This window comes from Balaenoptera physalus, assembly GCF_965194825.1.
Source record: "Balaenoptera physalus genome assembly, chromosome: 20".
Taxonomy (NCBI): domain Eukaryota; kingdom Metazoa; phylum Chordata; class Mammalia; order Artiodactyla; family Balaenopteridae; genus Balaenoptera; species Balaenoptera physalus.
Genome location: NC_138901.1, coordinates 43,829,697 through 43,851,027, shown reverse-complemented (window position 1 = coordinate 43,851,027; position 21,331 = coordinate 43,829,697). Strand labels below are relative to the sequence as shown.

The 21,331-nt window shown below is 52.6% G+C and overlaps 1 protein-coding gene across 4 annotated transcripts; it reads right to left on the bottom strand.

Moving 5' to 3' along the window:
* Positions 1-54: 54 nt before the first annotated feature.
* Positions 55-20,550, bottom strand: MMP28 (matrix metallopeptidase 28). 4 transcript variants are annotated; one of them, XM_082440067.1, is made up of 8 exons: positions 20,159-20,541; positions 11,937-12,016; positions 11,526-11,713; positions 6,631-6,855; positions 3,834-4,079; positions 2,326-2,475; positions 1,831-1,998; positions 55-990 (listed from the first exon to the last, which is right to left on the bottom strand). In XM_082440067.1, exons 1-8 carry the CDS (start codon positions 20,267-20,269, stop codon positions 596-598), a joined length of 1,563 nt encoding a protein of 520 aa, XP_082296193.1. In that variant the 5' UTR covers positions 20,270-20,541; the 3' UTR covers positions 55-595. The 4 variants fall into 4 exon arrangements, with proteins under 4 accessions (XP_082296193.1, XP_082296191.1, XP_082296192.1 ...); XM_082440068.1 differs by having other exon boundaries at positions 629-856; positions 20,159-20,550; XM_082440065.1 differs by lacking the exon at positions 6,631-6,855 and having other exon boundaries at positions 20,159-20,549.
* Positions 20,551-21,331: the final 781 nt, after the last annotated feature.

Here is a 21,331-nt window from a genome sequence, read left to right as displayed (position 1 = left end):
TGCTCTCACTGGAAACGTGTCCAAGGAAGGCTGCTTCCCCCCTCCAGGCCCACCAGCTGGGAGCACCTCTTTATTCCAGCCTTCCCCCCAACCCCTGAAAGAAACGGGGCCCAGCAGGCCTGCATCGGTCTCCTTCTTGTTCTGGGTCCTGACACCCCTGAGGTTGGAGATTAAATAAGACACAATTCTCCAAGGACTGAGCCAGGAGGTACTGAGGGGAAGGAACAGTCTTGCAAAGTGGTCCCAACTTCTCCTTGAGTTTTGCATCCTTCCTGGTTGCCCAGTGCTGTGGCCTCATGGACAGGAACTGCACCTTTAGGGGAAGAAACAAAATCCCCAAGGCCTGGGAAGGAATGAGTCTTTGGGCAAAGGGACGTGGGGTCTGGGATCCTTTCGGCTTCTCGTTGAATTGATCCCACAAAGATCAATGTCTTGACAGCACAAGGACATTCTCCAGGGAACAAATGCAGATGAACTTTCCTGCCCGGACTTCTGCAGGGAGGCTCAGAGGCTTCCAGACGGGGTCTGCCCTTGGGGCTGGGGATACACATTGGCCATGAGAGCGCCAGCAATTCCCTAAGAGGTGGGGGCATCTTCAGAACAGGGTGCCCCCCGAGTTGGCGTGCCAGCAGCCCATCCAGGGCAGCTCTGTGGCCCAGCGGCCCGAGGCCGTTGCTCGAAGTTTGGCCTGGTCGAGGCGCCAGTAGCGGTCGTCTCTGAAGAAGATGATGGAGCCGTCGGGCCTGGGCAGGGCGCCGCTGACCTCCTCAGGGACACCGCCCCAGTCCTGCAGGCCTCGGGGGTAGTAGGGCTCCACCTGCAGCCCCCCTCGGGCCAGCACGTAGTAGCGGGCGCCCTTGAAGAGGATGAGGCGGTTCAGAGGAGGGAAGAAGAGGGCAGCATCCGGGTGGGGGGGCAGGCTCCCGGCCCGGCACAGCTGTGGGGAGCCCCACACTGGCTTGGGGCCCTGGAACCTCCAGCATCGACTCCCTGTGGGACATCGGCAGAGCCAGGGTGAGTTGGTGCGCTCGCCCTTTGGTCCTCTACCCCACCTCTGTCCCCCCATATTCCTATTCCCCTTCATGTTGGAGCCCAAGGTGGTCAGTATTCGTGATAATCAAAATAGATCAGTTGTAAACAGTAGAGGAGGGACACTTGTGGCCTCCACTTCCAGCAGGTGTCCGCAGAGGGCAGCTTGCTCTGAAGGAACCTCCCCACCCCAGGCAGGAAGCACGCGCCCTCCCAGGTGAGTAATAGACTTCAGGGAAGTCCAGGGGCTTTCTCCACGGCCATTACTACCAACAGTTCTGTGAGGGCAGGGATTTTTGTTTTGATCACTACTGTATCCCAACACCTCCAGCCGAGTTTGTAGAAGGCACTCAATATTTGTTGAATCAATGAATGAACACAATTTTCTCATGTAATATACTGCACATTCCTCAGGCATTATGTTCTTTTAATCCTCCTTCCCCAACAAACCTGAGGGATTATTTTCCCCGTTCAACAAATTCAAGCTCCAAGAGTTAAGTGACAGGCCCAGACTCACACAGCCAGGATTCCAAGGAAGGTTTGTCCTTCTGCTGTATTGCAGAGCTCAGAGCCATCCTCTGCTTCCCTCTAGACTCTTCTCTGAAACTCTCCCACCCACTTTCTCTCTCTGGGACAACCGTGACACCTGTGCCCCCCCAATCCATCACTAAAGGAATCTCCTGGGAGAGTTCCTGGGGCCACAGGTTCAGAATGGAATTGAGACTCCTCCCCTCTTTTGACCTTGGGCAGACTCCTCCCCTCTCTAGGCTTCAATTTTCTCATCTGCCCCAGGGCTGGTACCTTTGAAGAAGTAGAAGTCTCCATCCTCCAATGACACCGCGGCAGCCTCAATATGGGGGGGCAGCCCTGCCCACCTTTTCTGTAGTGGGTGGGGCTCTGAGACGTTGCCATCAGCTGTCACCTCCCAGAACTGGTTCCCTTGAAATATGTACAGTCGATGTTGCCCATCTGCCCAGAGACAAGAGAAAGTTGAGGAGTGACCATCAGCCTCCTGCCTTCTTTCCAGGGAAGGTGCTTCCCTAGAACCCAGCTTCCCAAACTGACGAGAGAGGATGCAGCAGAGAGGATACAGCATGCACAGCTGGGGCAGAGGGAAAAGTGCAGGAGAAAGAAGCGTTTTGCTTGGCGTGGGCTTGCTACCCTGCAGAATGCTTGTGACTTGGGATTTCTGGATTTTATAATTCATCCCCCAACCTTGTACTCCAGCTCTGGAGACCCCTGGAGATGTGGAGGAGGAGGGAAGAAGGAAGCAAGGAACCGGCGGGACCATCTTACCTACAGTGATTGCATCGAAGGAAGAGTGGCAATATTTAGGACCTCGGGTTTCGGGGCGCCTTCCTTGGAGTCTGTGGGGGTCCCAGGCCTCAAAGTCCGTGAACAGCTTTCCCGGGAGCTGGATGGCCACTGAGTCGCCCTGGGGCTTCCCTTCACAGGGAAGGAGGGAAGCGGGAGAGAATGCACACTGGTTGGGGGTGTGTTGAGGGCTCGAGACCTCCCCCTTGGTTCATTTCATTATCTGACATGAGGGGCAGGGAAGGAGGGCAGGGGTGGGGAGTTAAGAGTTGTCCTTGGTTGTTGGTGTTAACCATAGCACCAAACTCAGAAGTCCTCTTTCCTGCTGAACAGTCTGGAAAAGGGTAAAATCGGAGTGGGGGAACCAAACAAGGGTTTGGAACTAAAAAGGGCAGAGGGTCCTCTTCCTTGAGTCCTGGACAATGCAGATGGCATGAGGGCAGAGTTCAGGGGCCTGGGCTGTGATAATTACAGCAGTTATAATAGCGACATCACTATACTTCACTTATGAGAATGAGGCAGAGTCTAACAAGCTTAGAATTCGGCACCAGCTCCTGAATCCTGGTCTGCACCTTCCTAGCTGGGTGACCTTGGACAAGTTATCTAACGTCTCTGAGCCCCATTCTCCTCATTTGTGGATAAAAAGATACCTCATGGGTGTGTTAAGTGTCTGGCCCATGGTAGACACTCGTGAAATAGCAGCTATTATTATTACCTTTGTGTAGGTTTCTTAGGCTACAAAGCATGTTCATATCCACCAGAACAACAGCCCTGGGCGGTAAGCAGGGCCTCAATTATTATCACCCCCCCCCCTTTTTTTTTCCCCAGAAGATAAAACCGAGGGCTCTAAAAGGGGAAGTGCTTTGCCCAAGAGCAACTGCTAACCCGGATGGAATGGTGACTTGATCCTGGGGATCCTGGCCCTGCCCACCGCACCAGGTACTCAGGGTCACAGCCCCGGGCTGGGGTCCAGATAAATCTCCGGGAAGCGCCAGTCAGTTCATTCTGGGGGAGAAGACCCTGTCTAAGTCCACGGCCAGGCAGAGGCCCAGGCTTGGGGGAAAAGTGGGCATCAGCTCACGGAGAGGGAAATGCTGGAGGAGAGCCACTGCAGCTGGGAGCAGGAGCGAGGGCTCTGGGGTCTGGGTGGGACCGAGGACTGGGTCTGGGTGATGGGGCGGGGATACGAGAGGAATTGCGCGGCCCTGGTTGGGCAGGAATCAGCAACTGGAACGCAGAGGAGGGCTGTGCCCAGGAATTGGTTGCGATGATAGAGGCCAGGCATGCGGGTGGAGCACAGCAGGAGATGAGGTTTCTCAAGATTTGAGGGGAGCCCGAAGCTTCAGCGTCGGGAAGGACCAGTGATGGGGAGGCCAGCTTCCTGCGCTTAGGATGGGGGATCCTATTTGAAGAGCCGGTGTCCGAGCCCTGGGGATCCCGGGTCGCAGGGGACAGGGGAGAGCGCAGTGGCGAGCGCGCCGGGGGCTCACCATACAGGCTCTGCACGGCCAGCACGTCGTCCCAGCTGAGCAGCGCGTCGCGGCCCAGCCTCTTGTAGTAGGGCGCCATGAGCGCGCGCGGCGCGGCCGAGTGGGTCAGGCCGAGCGTGTGGCCGATCTCATGCGCCAGCACCACGAACAGGTTGCGCCCGCGGCGGCGGCTCAGGGACCAGCGCTCGTCGCGGTCGAAGTGCGCTTCGCCGCGGCGGGGGAGGAAGGCGTGCGCCAGGGCGCCGCCTGCAGGCGGCGAGGAGATCAGGCGGAGCCGCCGCCCGCGACACCCCCCAACTTCCCACCGCCCGGCGCAAATGCCATTGGCGTGTGTATGGCTGCGTTTTTGATGAGTAATTTCCCTCCTAATTAAGTCTGGCAGAAGCTGAAGTGTGGAGCAATGAACAGATGACTAGGCTATGGGGCCTGGAAGCCTAAGAGGGAGCGTGGTGTACAAAGAGCACGGGGCCAAACTGCCTGGCTTCCAATCCCGGTTTTATCTGCTTACTAGCTGTGTGACCTTGGACAGCTAGCTTAACCTCTCTGTGTCTTAGCTTTTAGATTTTAGATCTGAAAAATGGGCATGTTGATAAGGGAGTTGCTCCTTACGTGGTTGTTCTGAGTATTAAAAAGGGATGTGTGTACTTGTGTATGTTACATGTAATACTTAGTGTCTACCGCAGGTAATAACCGTTACTTACTTTCGAAGAGATCTAGGAATAGGGACAGTGGTTACCCCCGAAGGGGGCTTAATGAGACTTCTGGGGTGTTGGTAATGTTGTTTCTTGATCTGGGTGCTGAGTGTGTTTATGGGTAGGTATAGCTTATTTATTAATAAGTACATATAGGGGGGACTTCCCTGGTGGCACAGTGGTTAAGGATCCGCCTGCCAATGCAGGGGACACGGGTTCGAGCCCTGGTCCAGGAAGATCCCACATGCCGCGGAGCAGCTAAGCCTGTGCGCCACAACTACTGAGCCTGAGCTCTAGAGCCAGCGAGCCACAGCTACTGAGCCCGTGTGCCACAACTACTGAAGACTGCGTGCCTAGAACCCGTGCTCAGCAACAAGAGAAGCCACTGCAATAAGAAGCCCGCGCATGGCAACGAAGAGTAGCCCCCGCTCACCGCAACTAGAGAAAGCCTGTGTGTAGCAACGAAGACCCAACGCAGCCAAAAATAAATAAATTTATAAAAAAAAAAAAAGGAGAGAGAGAGAAGCGTATGTAGGGGACTTCCCTGGCGGTCCTGTGGTTAGGACTCTGCACTTCTATTGCAGGGGGCACGGGTTGGATTCCTGGTCAGGAAACTAAGATCCCGCATGCCACGCGGTGGGGCAAAAAAAAAAAAAAAGTATATATATTCTTGCGTTCTTTCACTCTTGACTTCCCTCTGCCAGGGCCCTGTGTGGGTCTCTACTTCCCTGCTTCCCTGCTTGTAATAGGAGTGAGCAGAGGGAGATGGGCTGGATCAGTGATTCTCAAGCCTGTAGTGGGCCCCAGATGCAGTTTTGCAGTTTCTAGGGTCCTACCCCCTCACAATTCACTTTCCGCAGGAGTCGGCAAACAGCACTGCAATGATGCTGGCCTAGAAGCCCACTGAAGTTCCTTCTGGCGTTGCTTTCTTGGAGCCCAGGCCAGAGGGGACTGACAAAAGTTGGGAGGCTGCCTTTAAAGGGAGCCTCCTGGGGCACGGAGAGCCGGCCATTTGTAGGAGGAATACATGCTTCTAATTTTGAATATGCCCCAAGCTGTTTCGAGCCATGTAAGCCCTTTCTGTTTAACCCTCACAATAATCCTGGGAGACAGATGGGCGGGTTTCGAAGGGAGAAGACATAAACTCAGACAAAACACCTCTCTCAAATCAGAGAGCTGACTCCCAGCTCAGTGCTGTCTTAGTGACCAGACTCCACCTGGGGACCTGGGTATGGATATCAACGTCTCATGGAGATATCGTGGGTGAAGTGAGTTACATGCAAGCACATGTGTGTGCTACATGTGGATTCTCGAAGAGCCTAGGTCTCTCCCAGTCCTACCCTGGGTCTCAGCAGCAGGGCTTGGAAGTGGGCTTTGCTCTGAGTGGGCTTGATGGAAAGCAGGAGAGTGCAGGGGAGGTGGGGCCCAAGTACCCAGGCGACACAAGGGCTTAAGTCCCCACCGTGAAGGGGTCTGATCAGGTCTCCTCGCCTCATTAGTGGGGAGGAGATGCACAGATGGCCTGCATTCAGGTTGTGAAGGCTAGTGCTGGGCAGAAGGGGAGGAGAGCGGTTTACATTGCAGCCGTAAGCCTTTAGGTCGGGGGCAAACAGGAGAACAGTCTGGGCTGTGGGTGTGTGAAGCAGGTGGCAGGGAAGGGGTAGAATGCCTCTTGCCCTGTGGCAGTGACTGTGCAGTGGGTGGTGGGAGGGCGGGAGTGGGGTTGTGGTGGCCTCTGGATGTTTTTAGAGCCTTGGTCTGGAGAACATCCACTCCTGGAGAACAAGAGAGGCACAGGCCTGACTAGAGGCAGGGGATGGATGACAAGACCCCAGAAGGTTCTCCCAAAAGAGATAATGCTCTTTAGAGTTTGCAAAGCACTTTCCGTGGAGAACCTCATGTGACCGTCCCTTCAGCCATGAGGCACCTAATAGGGCAGGGACCACTGTTCCCATTCTACAGATGGGAAGACTGAAGGTTCTTCAGAGGGGGCTGCAGCTTGGCCAAGGCCAAAGGGGGAGTGAAGCTTCCACTGCCCTCCCCAGACTGCCTCTCCTAGTTGGGTTTCCCTCCTGCCATGTGGGAGAGAGGCTCTGTGTCAGCACCTGGGCCATCGAAGGCGTTGCTCAGCCCGTCGTTGTGGTCCCCTTGGAAGAAGGTGAGGCGGATGTCAGCGGGGCCGGTGGCCGGGGCCTCCCAGAACTCCAGCGCCGAGACGTTGCTCCACAGCTGGAAGGCGGCGCGCACGGCCCCCCGAACTGCCGGCTCAGGCAGGTGCTGGGGCCAGTTCACCAGGCGGTAGGAGAGATGCCGCTTGTACCATTTGTTGCCTGCCACCCAGAGAGGCCACATCAGTCACACCTGCTGCAGAGCCTGGGGCTGCTCCCTGCGGACCCTTTTGATGGGGAGATAGGTCCTCCTCCAGGAAGTCCCTGATGCGATGGAGGAAACACAGCCCAAATGGGAAGCCCCCTGTTTGGCTGTGGAGACACTGCTCTCAGACTGACAAGACTACGCTTGTCCTGCACGGTCCCTAGTCCAGTGGCTCGACCTGGGGAGGTCCCAGTATGACAGGGGATGAGCAGCCTTTACCCGGGAAGAGTCCCCAACCTGAACGAGTCCCGGGTCTGGGGCCATCTTCCCTACAATCTGGGCTGAGCTTGAAAACCGTGCTGCGTCTCTTGCTGGCAGCAAATCCCAGCCCCTGTCTACTGTGTTGGGGTGGAGCCACGGGGGCCACAGCCATGACTGCCCTCTCCCCCTTCCTCCTCTCCACCCCTCACACCCTCCTGCTGGCTCCCTTTCCCGTGCCCTGGGCCTGCTGCTGACCAGAGACCACAAGACCCATTTATTCGAGGTCCTTCTCTGACCCCTGGCCCTCCCCCTCACTTCCTCAGGGACTCTGCAGAGCTCTGAGGTGAAAACAAATAAGAACAAAGGGTGTGTTTGTCACTGACCGAGAGAAATTTTTCCATCTCCACTTAGTTAAGAGTTCCTATTCCTTTGCCTCAAACTGCAGTTCCTCCCTGAGGCCTGAGACTCTGGCCTCTTGCCCGAGCCCCAGGTCAACCGTGTCCCTCTGCAGCTCGCCTTGCACCCAGGATGCTCACAAAGTCCAGATCCCAGAGTTTTTCGTGGGCTATTTCTGAGCCCTGCAAGCTCAGGGACTGAAACTGTGGGAGACTCACAGCTCTGGAGGCAGGACTTCTGGGAGCACCTGAGAATCATGCTGTCTTTGGGTCTCAGTTTCCCAAATGGACCAGACTCCCTGGAGCATGGGTGATGAGTGGGCAGGGCAGGCCCGGCTGTGCTAGGAGGCCAGGCCAGAGGACAGGGCCCCCTCTCCCCTTGGGGGGCAGGTGAAGGGTCAGATCTCCTGCCTTTTTGTCCTGGGGATATCCTTGCCTGAACCAGGTAGGAGGAGTGAAGTCATGGACGTTTGGCCATCTCCTTATCCATCTCTCTGCTCTAGTTTGCTGAAATTGAGACCAGGAGGAAGGGCCTCAGAATGAGTGAGTGGCGGGGCTAGGCCCTGAGCCCAGGCCCTGACACCAAATCCAGTGCGCTGGCCACTGTACCACACAGATAAGCAGGCCCGTTTGCTAACACTCAAGGCTTATAAATTTGCCTAAACATCGCTCCTCTGGGTCAAAGCGGGGGCTCTGCGCAAGCTGAAATTCTCCTGAATTCTCCAGCTGGCAGAAGAGCTCAGCACACTTTCCCTCCCCCTCCATCCTCCATGGAAGCGGGGAGGGCGTGTCCCTTCTCTCACCCCTTTGGGCCTGGCAGCCACCCAACCCCTCCCAGCCAGTGACCAACCCTCAGGGAGGGAAGAGGGAAGGATTCTAAGGAAGGCCGAGGAAGGCCTGGAGGAAGGCCAGAGGCGCCGCCTGAGGGTTCACGAGGTACCAGTAACACTTCTCATTGAATCGTAAGTTTCACCAGGCGCAGGGCAGGCTGGCGCTGGGCTCTTTCACACCCTGCTATGGGTGACCAACTCTCAGACTCTCCCCCACCCCCCCCAAAACCTTCAAGCTTCTAGAAGAGTGTGAGGCAGCTCCTTCTGCCTCTTTGCAGCTAGGGAGGCCCCTCACTCCATGGGCAAGAAGTGGGGAGGCTACGGAGGACAGATAGGACTGGTACTGAGAGACTAATTTTCCTCGAGAGCAGAGCTGGATGGGGGGTCCTTGGTGGGGCTGCCGGTGAGAAAGGAACCGCCTGGCCAGCAGCCTGAGCCCTCGTCCCTCTCTTCTTGTAGGTCTGTGTCCTTGGAGCAGGCTGGCCACTTCAGGCCCCCATCCCAAACTCCTGGCCGGGCAGGGCTGGTTTCCATGGCAACCCTCAGGCCACAGCAGCACCTGGCAGTGCACCCACCACACCCTTGCTCCAAAATTCAAAAGGGAAGGGGAAGGAAAAGGAGACGGGGAAGGGCAGAGAGCTAGACTCCTTGCCTGGGGCTGGGGGACCCTGGAATCCTGACTCCCAACAGGCAACTGATACTGTGGAGAGAACGTGGGTTGAAATCCCAGTCCCTTTGCTTACAACCTCACGTATCAAATTATAGACTCTCTCCAAGCCTCAGTTTCCTTACTTGCAAAGTGGGGTTGGTAAGACTCACTCCCTGGGAAAAGTGAAATAGCAAATGAAAAGGCAGCACAAAGCTGCCTGGCACGTGGTGGGTGCTCAATAAATATCCCTGCTCCTTCATTTTCCATCCCAGATACACCCCCTTCCCCGCCCCAGGGCTCCCCATCTCCACCAGCTGTGTGAGGGAGTAGGGACATTGAAGATCAGCCCTGCAGGCACAGAGTCCGGACCTGGTGCTTGGAATGAGGTTGCCAGATTTAGCAAATGAAAATACGGGAACGCCTAGTTCAATGTGAGTTTCAGATAAACAACAAATACGTTTTGTAGTATAAGTATGTGAAAACAAAACAGTTAAGTTGTTCATCTGAAATTCAAATTTAACTGGGCATCCTGTATTTTATCTGGCAAACCTGGAACCCAATTTCATCGGTATAGCATTTACCCACAGAATGGAAAGTCGCTGGCCTAGAAATCCACATCATGTTTTAAGCACCTTCCCATGTTCTGGGTTTTTTCACATCCGGCAATCAGTCCTCCCAGTGAAAAGAAGGCTTGGCCACACTCTGGCTATGTGGCCCTGGGAAAGTTGCTCAAGCTCTTTGTCCCTCATTTTCCCCATCTGTAAATGAGGATTATAATGGTACCCATCTCATTGGGTTGTTATTGGATTAAATGAGTTAATCCATTTAGAACCATGCTTGGCATGGTCATAAAGGCTCAGTGCATATTAACTGTTATTATTATATTTTCTTTCCTAAGGCATAGGAAGTGCTCGGTGCCTGCCAAGCTCACAGCTCTTTTCTAGGGAATGTCTTCCCACCCAGGAGGTAAAGAATTCAGGCTGCTGTGGTTCATGTTGTGAATAAGAGAGAAATTCTCTGTCTAGTCTGGCCACTGCTGTCTGGACCAGGAGTCAGTGTCAGATAATGAGATGGAGAGGGAGGTGCCTTAGCGTGAATTTCTGTCCAAAAGGGATGCTCCACATTGGATAGTGACAAACGGACTCCATCAGTTCCTCCCTTAGGGCATGAGAAGAAGAGATGCTGCCGGAGGAAGCGTCCCTCGTGCTCAGGTCGTGTCCTGAGGGCCCAGGAAGCATCGTCTCAATTCTCTGGGACACCGGCTCTAGGCTGGCAGTGTCGCTATTGAGACTCTCTGGGGCTGCCCCATTTTCCACCGTGTTCTCCCAACAAGCCCTTCCCCTTAGTAATCAACGCCTCTCCTTTGCAACCTGAACAAGCTGTTTCTGATGAGGAAACAGAGCAAAGTGACATGGCCCAGGTCACACAGCTAAACTCAGAGCTCCAGATCCAGGGACACCGCTCCAGCTCACAATGCTCCTCCATTCCACCTTGTCCTTCCCCTCTGCTGTCCAGAAACACATGTTCTGGGGGATGCAGAACATGTTGACACCAGGGACATCTTGACCCCAGAGTCTGGACCCCATCGCTCCTCCTTGTTTTACCAGAGTGCGGTCAGGCAGTACTGGGGACCCAGAGTGGCTGGATGTGTAGACACAGTGGAATTGGACTGGCAAGTACCTGGAAACAGACATCCTCCAACAGCTGAGGGGAACAGCTCACAATTTCCCTACGAATTAGCTAAGAAATAAAAACAGTGTGCCTCTTGTTCTGTTCATAATGGGTATTGTCAGCCAAAGTAGTTAATGCAAATTAAAAGAGGCAATGGCCCTAAGTGCTCACAGTAAAATGAATGAGATGAGAACCTAACTGAGCAACCCAGTCTTGTTAGAAATCTTGAAAACTGTGAAAACTGAGCAGAGAAATCTAGACTTAGTACAAACAAGATGTTAAAATTACACACAGTTAGGGCTTCCCTGGTGGTGCAGTGGTTAAGAATCCACCTGCCAATGCAGGGGACACAGGTTCGGGCCCTGGTCCGGGAAGATCCCACATGCCACAGAGCAACAAAGCCCGTGCACCACAACTACTGAGCCTGTGCTCTAGAGCCCACAAGACACAACTACTGAGCCCCCGTGCTGTAACTACTGAAGCCCGCAGGCCTAGAGCCCATGCTCCGCAACAAGAGAAGCCACCACAATGAGAAGCCCGCACACTGCAACGAAGAGTAGCCCCCGCTCGCCACAACTAGAGAAAGCCCGCGTGCAGCAACGAAGACCCAACACAGAAAATAAATAAATAAATAAATAAATTTTTTTAAATGAAAAAATAAAGAAAAATTTAAAAAAAGAAAATTAATCAATTTAGGCATAATTCTGACTTAAATATCTGTGTTCACAAACATGGTCCTTGGGTTGAGAGGTCCTATTCACCCACCCTAGGGGAGCGAGGTTGTTCACAGAGCCCAGTGAGAGGATGAGACGTATTTTTCTGGCCATGGGGCTTCAGGACACTGAGGAATCCCAACCCAGCTAGATTTTAACAGTGCTCACCTTGCCTGGCAAAGCGTTTCTTACGCCTCATTTTGGCCCGACGTCCAGTAAATAGGGCACTGACTCTCTTGGTCCAGGCCACCTGGCTATCGGTATCTGCCACCCCACAGCGGGGCTGCGTCATCTGGCGCAGCGTGGCGGGGTCCAGCATCCCGCTCATGGGCAGCTGGGACACCCACTGGAACTCCCTGTTAGGAGGAATTGAGATAAAGGACCACAGTGCGAGGCTGGCTGGTGGGGATGAAGGCAGGGAGCTTCCCTGGAGACAGCAGGATGCTGGGGGCAAGGGAGGGAGCAATGGAGTGTGACCCCCTGGGCACACGTGGGAGACCAGCCTTCTAGGAGGAGGGAGGAGGTGACCGGAGCTTTGCACTCCAGCACCACCAAGTCCTCCCCATCCCTCTGTCTTACCTGATGGCATTGCTGAATCGCGTGGAGGCGGGACTACTGGGGGCAGGTTCACTGAGATATCCGTACTTCTCCAGGAATGCCTGGGGGAGAGAGAAAGGTCAGCTTTCCTACAGTGTGGCACCCTTTCCCCTCCCTGGGTCTCCGAGGGTCCATGTCACATACATCACACCCAGGCTCATGCCTTTTCCCAACAAGGTCTATGAGCTATAGCAGAAAGAGTCCTGGCATCAAAGTCAGAACCTGGACTCAGTTCCAGGCCAACAACAGATCAGCTGGATATAGTTCTTGGAAGCCAGTGGAAAGAAGTGTGTGACTCATTGCCCATCCCTATCACCAGTCCTACCCTTCAGGGGAATGATGCACTCAGCTCCCTGCTTGCCCTTCTCACTCATAAGGCCCCACCAATGGATTAAAAAAATCACCTCGGCTGCTGAATTCTTATACAGACACACATCGACTCTTCATTTTTACCCCTCCTTGCTGTGTTACCTCTCCAGAAATAATTTTCTGTCTTCCTTGTTCTCTTCTTTGCTGTATTTCTTAACTCAGATCAACTCCAATCATAGCTGCTGCGTCAAGGAAAAGGCACAAGTTGGGAATGAAACCAGACACTAAGAGCCAGGACCCGCAAGCCCCTAAACCTTTGCAAGTATCCCCCCTCCTTTTTGTGGATTTCGTTATATCTGTCTCCAGAGACCTCCACATCCTCTTCTCAATAAAGTCACTTTCCATAAGGAACCCTTATTCTAGACAAACTCTTTCCAAGTCCATTTTATTGTTTTCCTGAGCTAACTTATTAGTATTTCAGCACTATTGTTTTCTTCTTTCCCTTTGCATAGGTATACCATTTGGGGATGCATAATGGATTAAAGGAGTTCTAGGGGCTTAATCTGGAAGACTCTTTACTGCTCAACATAGTGTGGCATCATAGAATAGCCACTGGTCTTGGAATCAAGAATCTGTTCCCAACCATGACTCTGCTGGGTGGCCAGAGACAAACTACTTAACCTCTCTGAGCCTCCATTTCTTCACTCACAATGTGAGAACAGAAATAACCCCACAGGATTCTCAGAAGGATTAAATATAGCAATGTACATCTAGCATAGTTGTCTGGTATATAGTAAATGCTCAATAAACAGTTGATCAGGTTGATTTACCTTAGTGGGGAAATTAACAAGAGACTTTTGTAATACAACCCATCTATAAGACGGGAGTGCTTTGAACAAGGCAGTTACACCTCTAGGTGCTTTATCTCAGACTTGCCTCACCCCAGCCAGGTGCCTGGTTCTCTTCCATGCCTCTTGCCTCTCCCTTGGTGAGGATGGACAGAGTGGCTTTCTAAAGGAAGTCAGCTGATTGTTTCCTTAGAAGCAGTTTTGCTGAGTGAGTGACTTGGGAGAGACTGGGTCACAGGCTAACAGGCTGGCACTCCCTGTGCCTCTCCCCCCAAACCCACCCAGCCCTTATCAGGGACTTGGCTCCGGTTCAGGAACTTGGAAGCCTTGGACAGAGGCGGAGGACAGGGGAAACTGACGAGTGGCGTCTCCTGTTTCCTGGCTGGGCTGCCGTGCCTGGTACTTTGGCAGGCAAGGTGGGTGGAGGGCAGGATGGGAGTGGAGGCTTTTTTCAGGGGTCCATCAGAGGGGAAGTCCTGGGCTGACCTGTGGGTTTCAAGGCAGAGCTGAATTTCCAGAAGGCAGAGTAAGCAAGTATCCAGGACACCAGCCAAGAGACACCAAAAGAATGAGTAAAAGAAATGTTAAGAATTTGACACTTAATATTTCCATAAAAACACCGAAGTGTTATAATGGGGATTATCAGGACTTAAGAATTCCCTTATACTTATTCTATGTTCACTATGCACATATCTTAAAACATTTTTAATTACAGGAAGGGGGCCCTTAATACTGAGTGTCCTAAAGTTCTGTTGAGTGGAGGGAGACCCACATCCCGGGGTGAGGAGGACGCAGGGTTGAGATGCCCTCTGCTCCTGCAGCCCTCCCTAACCCTCTTCTGCTTGCCCATTTGCCGTGCCTGTTTTCCCCTGCAAAGGTTGGAGAAACGCCCGTCTGCCTGGGAGAAAGAGCAGGGGTGTGGGGCAGGTGACAGCGTGGCAAAGGGATCCCAGGAGAAGACGCAGGATTGGGAGGCTGTCCTGTGCTCTCTCGGGGGCTCTCCGAGCTCCACCTGGGATCACCGCTGTCCCCCTTCATGGCAGCCATGCCCAGGCTGCTCCTCTTTGCCTCACAGTTCAAACATCAGGTTTTCTCTCTGCCCTGTCCTCCACCCATCCTCTCTCCCATGGAGCCCAAGGCTGGAGCTGCACGGAGAGGAAGCTGGAGGGCTGTGCCCCTCCAGGGATTCGCCTTGCTCAGGTCCGAAAGCTTGCGCCAACCTGCCTCACCCACTTGGTCAGGGCTGGGGCCACTTCCCTGGGGGAGTCGCCTCTGCAAAGCCCTGGGAGTGACTGTGGTGTTTGGGGAAAATGAAGACGGTTTTCCCCAGACCCAGAAAGCTGAGAGGCATCAGAATTCCAGGGGTTCTAGTCCTCCATCCATCCTGACTTGTCCTGGGAATGTGTGTAGAGCCCAGCCCGTTCAGTGCCTGAAGGAAGGGGAAATTCTGGCCATTACTGAGTAGGGCAAAACTAGCAATGAGGTGTAGCAAAATGAATCCCCGAGCTCTGAGTCACTAACCTGGCAGGGCCAGAGCACTGGACTGAGTCTCTTGAGTTTTATTCTTGGTGCTGCTGTGAACTGTGTGTCCTTAAGCAAGTCCTGTGCCTGTCTGGGCCTCAGTTTCCTCTTTTATAAAATGGGGGGGTTGGATTAGAGCTAAGATCTACTCCAGCTCCTTCTCTTATTGTAGCCTTGTTTCTGCAACTGATTAGCTATGTGAACTACGGCAAAGTTACTTAACTTCTCTGTGCCTCAAAATATAAAATGGGGGTAGGAATACTGCTTTATGTTTCTCACAGGAGTGTCATGACAATCCAGCAAGAAGAAGCTTTGGGAAAGCTTTATGATAGTTGCTCTGTTAAAAACGTTATTTTTCCATTTATAGTCGCAGAGCCTTATTGCTGGAAGGGACCTTTGGTAGATTAGTCTAGGAGGGGTCAGCTTCCAGTCTCCTGTCCACAGAGTGGCTGTGACATTCTCCATATCAAAGAATTGCAGCAGCAAAAATGAAACCAAGAATTAAAAAATTGCAAGCTCATGCAGAAACCGTGTTGCTTCACCTATGATCTATTACTTCTCCTGTTACGTTTCATTATGATTCTAATCTTTCGATAGTGACTCTGGGTGATTGTGTTTATCATCTGATACACCTGTGGCATTATTAGCCAAGTCAAGACGCAGGGGATGACAGCTGATGTTCTGCCTTAGCATGTCCCATAAATAAAAATGTTTTCTGGTAATCAGGAGCACAGTGAGCTCTTGCCTATTGTAAAGCTTTTCAGGGCATCTCACCTTCTTTGAGCTTCACAATTACCTTGCAAGAACATAGGCAGGACAGGTGTTGTTATTCCCATTTTAAAGATGAGGAAGGTAAATCTCAAGGGAGTATAGTGTCTCATACTTGAATCTAAATCCTCTGACACCTATCCCAGGATGTTTTATTTCACATTTAAGCAAGTGGCTCAGAGGCTTTAAAACCAAAGGAGCAGGGTCCAAGCTGCTCTCACCACTGGGAGATGGCCCTCAAATATAAAAAAGGTAAAACTGGGGGTGTTTCTAGCTGGATTCCTTCTGTCTCCTCCGCGAGCAGGCCCAGGGGCAGAGCAGAGGGAAGAACCTGCTCAGGCAGGGGACTCCAAAGAGGCTAGGATCCCATCTCCCATGGCAATCCACAGGGGCCCTCTGACAAGCCACAGGTATTCAATAGCACCCAAGTATGTTCTTCACAAAGACAAACATCTGCTTCCAGAATGTATTGCTTTTGCTCTCTGACTTCTGGAACCTACTGAAGTTTTCAGGGCAGTGGGACAAGCTCCGCCCCTTTCCTTTATTTTGGGCAAAGACCTCCCCTTCCCTTCTGTCTGACTCCCTTCCTCTTCTCCTCCTTTCCCTTGTCCCTGGTCCCATATTCACAAAGTTCTGTCTACGTATAACTTAGATACCTCTTACTGTAATCCCCGTGCCTTCTTTCATTTTCCATCCTTAAGGAAGTTGGAAAACATTAGCTGGCTAGTCTCCATCCAGATCCCATCTTGTATTTTTTTCTAATGCCAAATAACCAGACTGTATGGACCCATGGTCCTCACTGGGTGTGGGGCGAAGTTTAAGGCACAAAATAAAGCCCTAACCAAGATTGTGTTTAGGAGGAGTTGTCCAACAATCTCTCCCTTCTATGTTCCTGCTTCCACCATCCAGCTTTTACTATTAATAGATTTCTTGGTTTTCAGACTGGTTTGGCAATTGCTTTTCCATCAACTTGTGGTCCTCTGGGACCCTTCAGAGCCTCGTCTGCACCCTATGAATCACTGAGCTGAGCTCTTGGGAAAGGCTTCCATGCCCGGGCTTCTGGGTTTCTGACTCACACAAAATAAAATGAATGGATCTGTGGTATGAAAAACAGACACTGCACCTGGTGGTGGATACTCCACAGAAGCTCCAGTGTCTCCCTGGAGAAACAAACTACCCAGCTTCCTGTTGCCCTGGCACACTGGGAATAGTCGTGCAGATGTGCATGATTACTGAGTGGAAGGCAGGTCCTGGACACATTGCTGGGTTGTGCTAAAGAAGGTCCAAGCAATGCATGGTAGGTAGATCTCTCGGGACAGTCTGTGTTGCCCAAGAACAGGATAGGGCCTGCCTGGGAATGGGAGGGGGGCCAGGGTGATGATGTCATTCATTAACCCTCAATCTTGCAACTCAGCAGTGGAGACTGTTCCTGCCCTCTAATGTTGTGAGCAGCTCTAGTTTTCTTAAGTGGGCAGCAATGAACTTGTTCACAATGCAGCTTTGTAAGCAGTCAGTCCCCTGCCAGGCAAAGCCCACTCTGGAAAGCCCTCGATTTTATTTCTTTGTGTGCACACAGGGGACACATAGAGCCATGCATGCAGGGCACAGGAATACACACAGAGACACCCAGATAGATAGACATGGACATAGGTAGATGAAATGCATACACACATACACACAGAGGCAAAGGCGTGCAAACATACCAAAGTTAAAGAATGTTAGTGCTGGAGGGAAGCTTAAAAATCATTTAAGAAATTTAACTCCCTTATTTTACAGAAGAGGAATCTGCTGACTGGAGAAGGGAAAAGATAAGCTTAAGATCACACAGCTGTTTTACTATTTCCGTCTTTCCATCTCCTGAACTTTGACCTTTGTCTATGAGCTCAGCAGGACTGCTGTGCTTTGTCTGGGGTCTGGCTCCCTGCACTGCGGTCAGGGAAATGAACCAGAGCAAAGAGCTCTGATCAGGGGGCTCACTTTGTGCAGGTTCCTTTCTGTGGATGGTTGTATTTCCCTAAATGATCACAACATCTCTCATTCTCATGCTCTCCTTACGATGTGACTCCAGCTCTCCTTCCACCAACTGTGGGGTCTGTGTTCCCACCCCTTGACCAGGAGTTTGTGACTCCACACAGTGGAGTACAGCAGAAGTGAGGCTATGCAACTTCCTAGTCTAGGTCACAAAGAGATACAACTTCTGCTTCTCTCGCTCTCTTCTCTCTCTCTCTCTCTCTCTCTCTCTGCTCTCAGCCTGGAGACCCAACCAACATGTTTGGAGGCAGGCCAAACTAGCCCACATGCAGAGACAATGTGGATAGGCCCACATGGAGAAGAACTGAGGCCCCCAGCTGACAGCCAGTATCATCAACTGCCAGAGAGGTGAGTAAATAGCCTTCAGATGATTCCATCCCCAGACACTGCAGAGCAGAGACAAGCTGCCTTGATGTGCCCTGTTTGAAATTCTAACCCACAATATCTATGGACATAATGCATGGTTCTTTTACTTCACTGAAGTTTGAAGTAATTTGTAATGTAGCCATAGTAACTGCAACACCATCTCTTAAGAATTATAGCCCTGTTGTCAAATGCTGAAAATTGTTGTCTTACATACTTTGTCCTGTATGATTGTTCTAGGAGAGCTAGTCACCAAGCCAGGACTTTAATTTGAAGCTCTGTTTTCTAAAATAACAAACACAAGAACAACATTGAGAGCAACTTCCTTTGATAGACTGCTTTCTACCTACTAGATACCGTGCTGAACCTAGAATGTATTTCACATACATTATCTCATGAAACCACACCAAAATCTTGTGAAATAGGCATTACTAACCCCCATAACACAGAGAAGAAAACTGAGGCTCAGAGAGGTTAAATAATTTACTGATGGTTTGCACACAGGTCTGCCTGACACTGAAGCGCATGCAATTGACCATATACAGAAACACATATAGACATACCAACACACACACACAATTTGCATATATATATGCATATGGGGACACACCCCCATTACACATTTCCAGAGTTCTTTATGCTTTTAAAATATTTCCTGCTCTCAGAGGTAAAAAAATCCCCTTCCCCCAGTTATGTTAAATAGATGGAAAGAGACTTAATCGGCTAGATATTACATTTCCCAAGCACACCCCAAGATGAAATTCTCTCCATCTGGGGCCACCGCAGGCATGGGCGGCAGAGATACGGTCTCTGTTCTCTCGCCAAGGATTGCCTGGGACCCGGACCTGGGGGGAGGTGGCATGGAACTCTTAACAAGACTTGGCTTGGTACACAGAAGCCTTCTCCTGGGGCCAGGAGGACTCTGCACTTGATGTTGTAAGACTCTAAATTCAGAGAAACAGAGTGATTCCCGAATGTGCAAAAGCAGAGAGCACAGAGCAAGAGACTAGTGCTTAGATGGGGAGGGAGTGAAGGAGTTGGAGAGAGGACCCCCTTGTGGAAGCAGGGTCTTTTCCAAATACTCCAGAGCAGTAATGGGAAAGGGCTGGTGGAAGGAAGAGTGGTTCAGAGGTGGTCCTCCTCATTTTTCAGGGTTCTTAAATTCAGCATGTCTCTCTCTTCTAGGGGAGGGGGGTGGGGATACTGAGAAGCTCACAACTGGCAGTTTTACAGCAGGAATGATGCTTTGTGAGAGTCTCAGGGCAAAGTGCTGGGCTCAGTGACTTAAAACTTATTTGCCTCCCTTCTCCTTAAAATAGTCGTGACCCCAGTTTCTAATCCAGAGGAGAGAGAAGAACACAGACAGTGATGTTCCTTTGGGGAAGAAAGAAATGAAACTGGTGTATTATTACAATCACCTATATCTAGAAAGTAGACGCCCCAAGTTCACCTCTAACCCCACCTCACAAAAATTCCCCTGTGCAACCTACACCAAGCAGTTGAGTCCAAAGGAGGAAAATGAAATGGGAAATCTTTAAGGTTCACCTCCACTTCCCCACCCCCTTTTCTCCAGTTCAGTCCTGAAGCACTGTTTAAAGCTCCTTAGAAGCAACTCTTAAGAGTATGCTACTCTTGGGACTTCCCTGGCGGTCCAGTGGTTAGGGCTTCGCGCTTTCACTGCAGGGGGCATGGGTTCAATCCCTGGTCGGGGAACTAAGATCCCACAAGCCGCGCAGCACAGCCAAAAAAAAAAAAAAAAAAAAAAGGGGAGAGAGAGAGTGTGTGTGTGCTACTCTCACCCATTTTACAGATGCAGAAAGTTCTGAGCTTGGGCGCTCACTAGCCCCAGCTGGTCAGGGGCAGCACCGGCCCAGGAAGCCAGAGCTGTTTCCCGTGTCCCCGGCCAGGACCAGACAGTACGCTCTCGCCAGCAGTCTGGGAGTCTCCGCAGCGTCCGACACTTGGGGAGGACGTGTGATGAATGAACTGCTACGTCTCCCAGACTAGGCGGTGAGGGACAGTGGCTCCGCGCTAAACTGGGGTGTAGGGGTTCCCTCTCCCTTAGTTCTTGCATGTCTATCCTATCTTTTCGCTGCCCCTTCCCCTTGTCCTGGGAAATCAGTGCAGATCCGCCTGCCCGTGTGGTTCCAGCCCTGGCTTGGGGTTCGGGGGTGGGGTAGGGTGATGGGGTGGCAGGGGAGAGAATGTTGCCCTAGGCTCTTTGTGTGCAAGTGCGAAGGGTGCGGAGGACAAGGGAGGGTCACGCCGATGGTCAGCTCAGATGGGGCGGCTGGGTGGCCTGACTGCAAAGTTCGGGCGGGTCTCCAGCACGCGGACCCTCTCCGCCCCACACACACCGCGTACCTCCGCCTCCCTGCGCAGCTCCTGGCCTACGCGCTGGGCGAGCTGGGCGTCCAGGCCGCCCCACAGCAGCAGCGGCAGGGCGCGCAGCAGGAGGCCGACACGCGCGGCCATGTCGCCGCCGTCCCTGCCGCTGGGCGCGGGGCACGGGACGCGGGGCAGCCGGCCGTCGGTCCGCCGTGCCCGGGCCCCCGCGGATGCTCCAGCTCTGCGCCGGCCCAGCGCCGAGGGGAAGGTTGCAGGGGCTCGCCCGTGCCCGGGCTCCACGCGCCGGGCAGCTCCTCCGCGGCGCTTCGCCGGGAGCCGGGTCGAGGTCGTCCAGCCCGGCAGTGCCTGCCCGCGGGTCCGCCGGCCCAGGGACCTAGAGGCGAGGGAGGGAGGCGAAAAAGAGAGGAGGAGGCGGGACCCCGGCACTCCGGTCCCACCCACACGCCTCGGCTCCTGGAACAAGCGGCGGTGCTAGAGCCTCTTCCGCAGGCTGTGTGGCCTCGCCCGGCGCCAGCCGTCTTGCGAACCCGTCCTCTAGTCCGCCACCTCCAGTCGATCCGGATCTCTCTGGGGAGGACAGGGGAGGAAACGTCTTCTCCTGGCGGTTGTGGCTACCTAAGGCTTCGATGAAGAGGGATTCTGGCCTACCCGAGGGTCATTGATGGTTTCAGCCGGGCTGGCAGGGGCCGAGGCCCTGAGGTGTGAGAGAAGGAGCCCTGGGCTGGGGTCAGAAGGATTGAATCTGAGCTCCAGACCTGCTTCTTTGCTAGCCGTGTGAATCCTGCCTCAGCCACCTGCTGGTTGTGTGGTCTTGGGCAAGTCACTCACCCTCTCTGAACCTATTTTTCTCAGCAGTGAATGGGGATAATAGAATACCGACATCAAGTGATAATAGGGAACATTTAATGAGAGAATGCCTGTAAATAACTGAGCACCGTACCTGGCATCATGCAGTCCGCATTTTATATCAATAAAAGGTAGACTGCAGCTGTGTGACCTTTGGCAAAGCATTTAACTACTTCGAGGGTCAATTTTCTCATCAATGAAATGATAGCGAATAATATTTAGTTTCCAGAGTTGCATGAAGATTGAGAACATGTGTGTAAAGTGCCTGGCTTTATATATCCCACACAGTCCTAGTAAGGGTGGACAGATGATTTACGTGAAAAGCTTAGTCAAACTCGTACT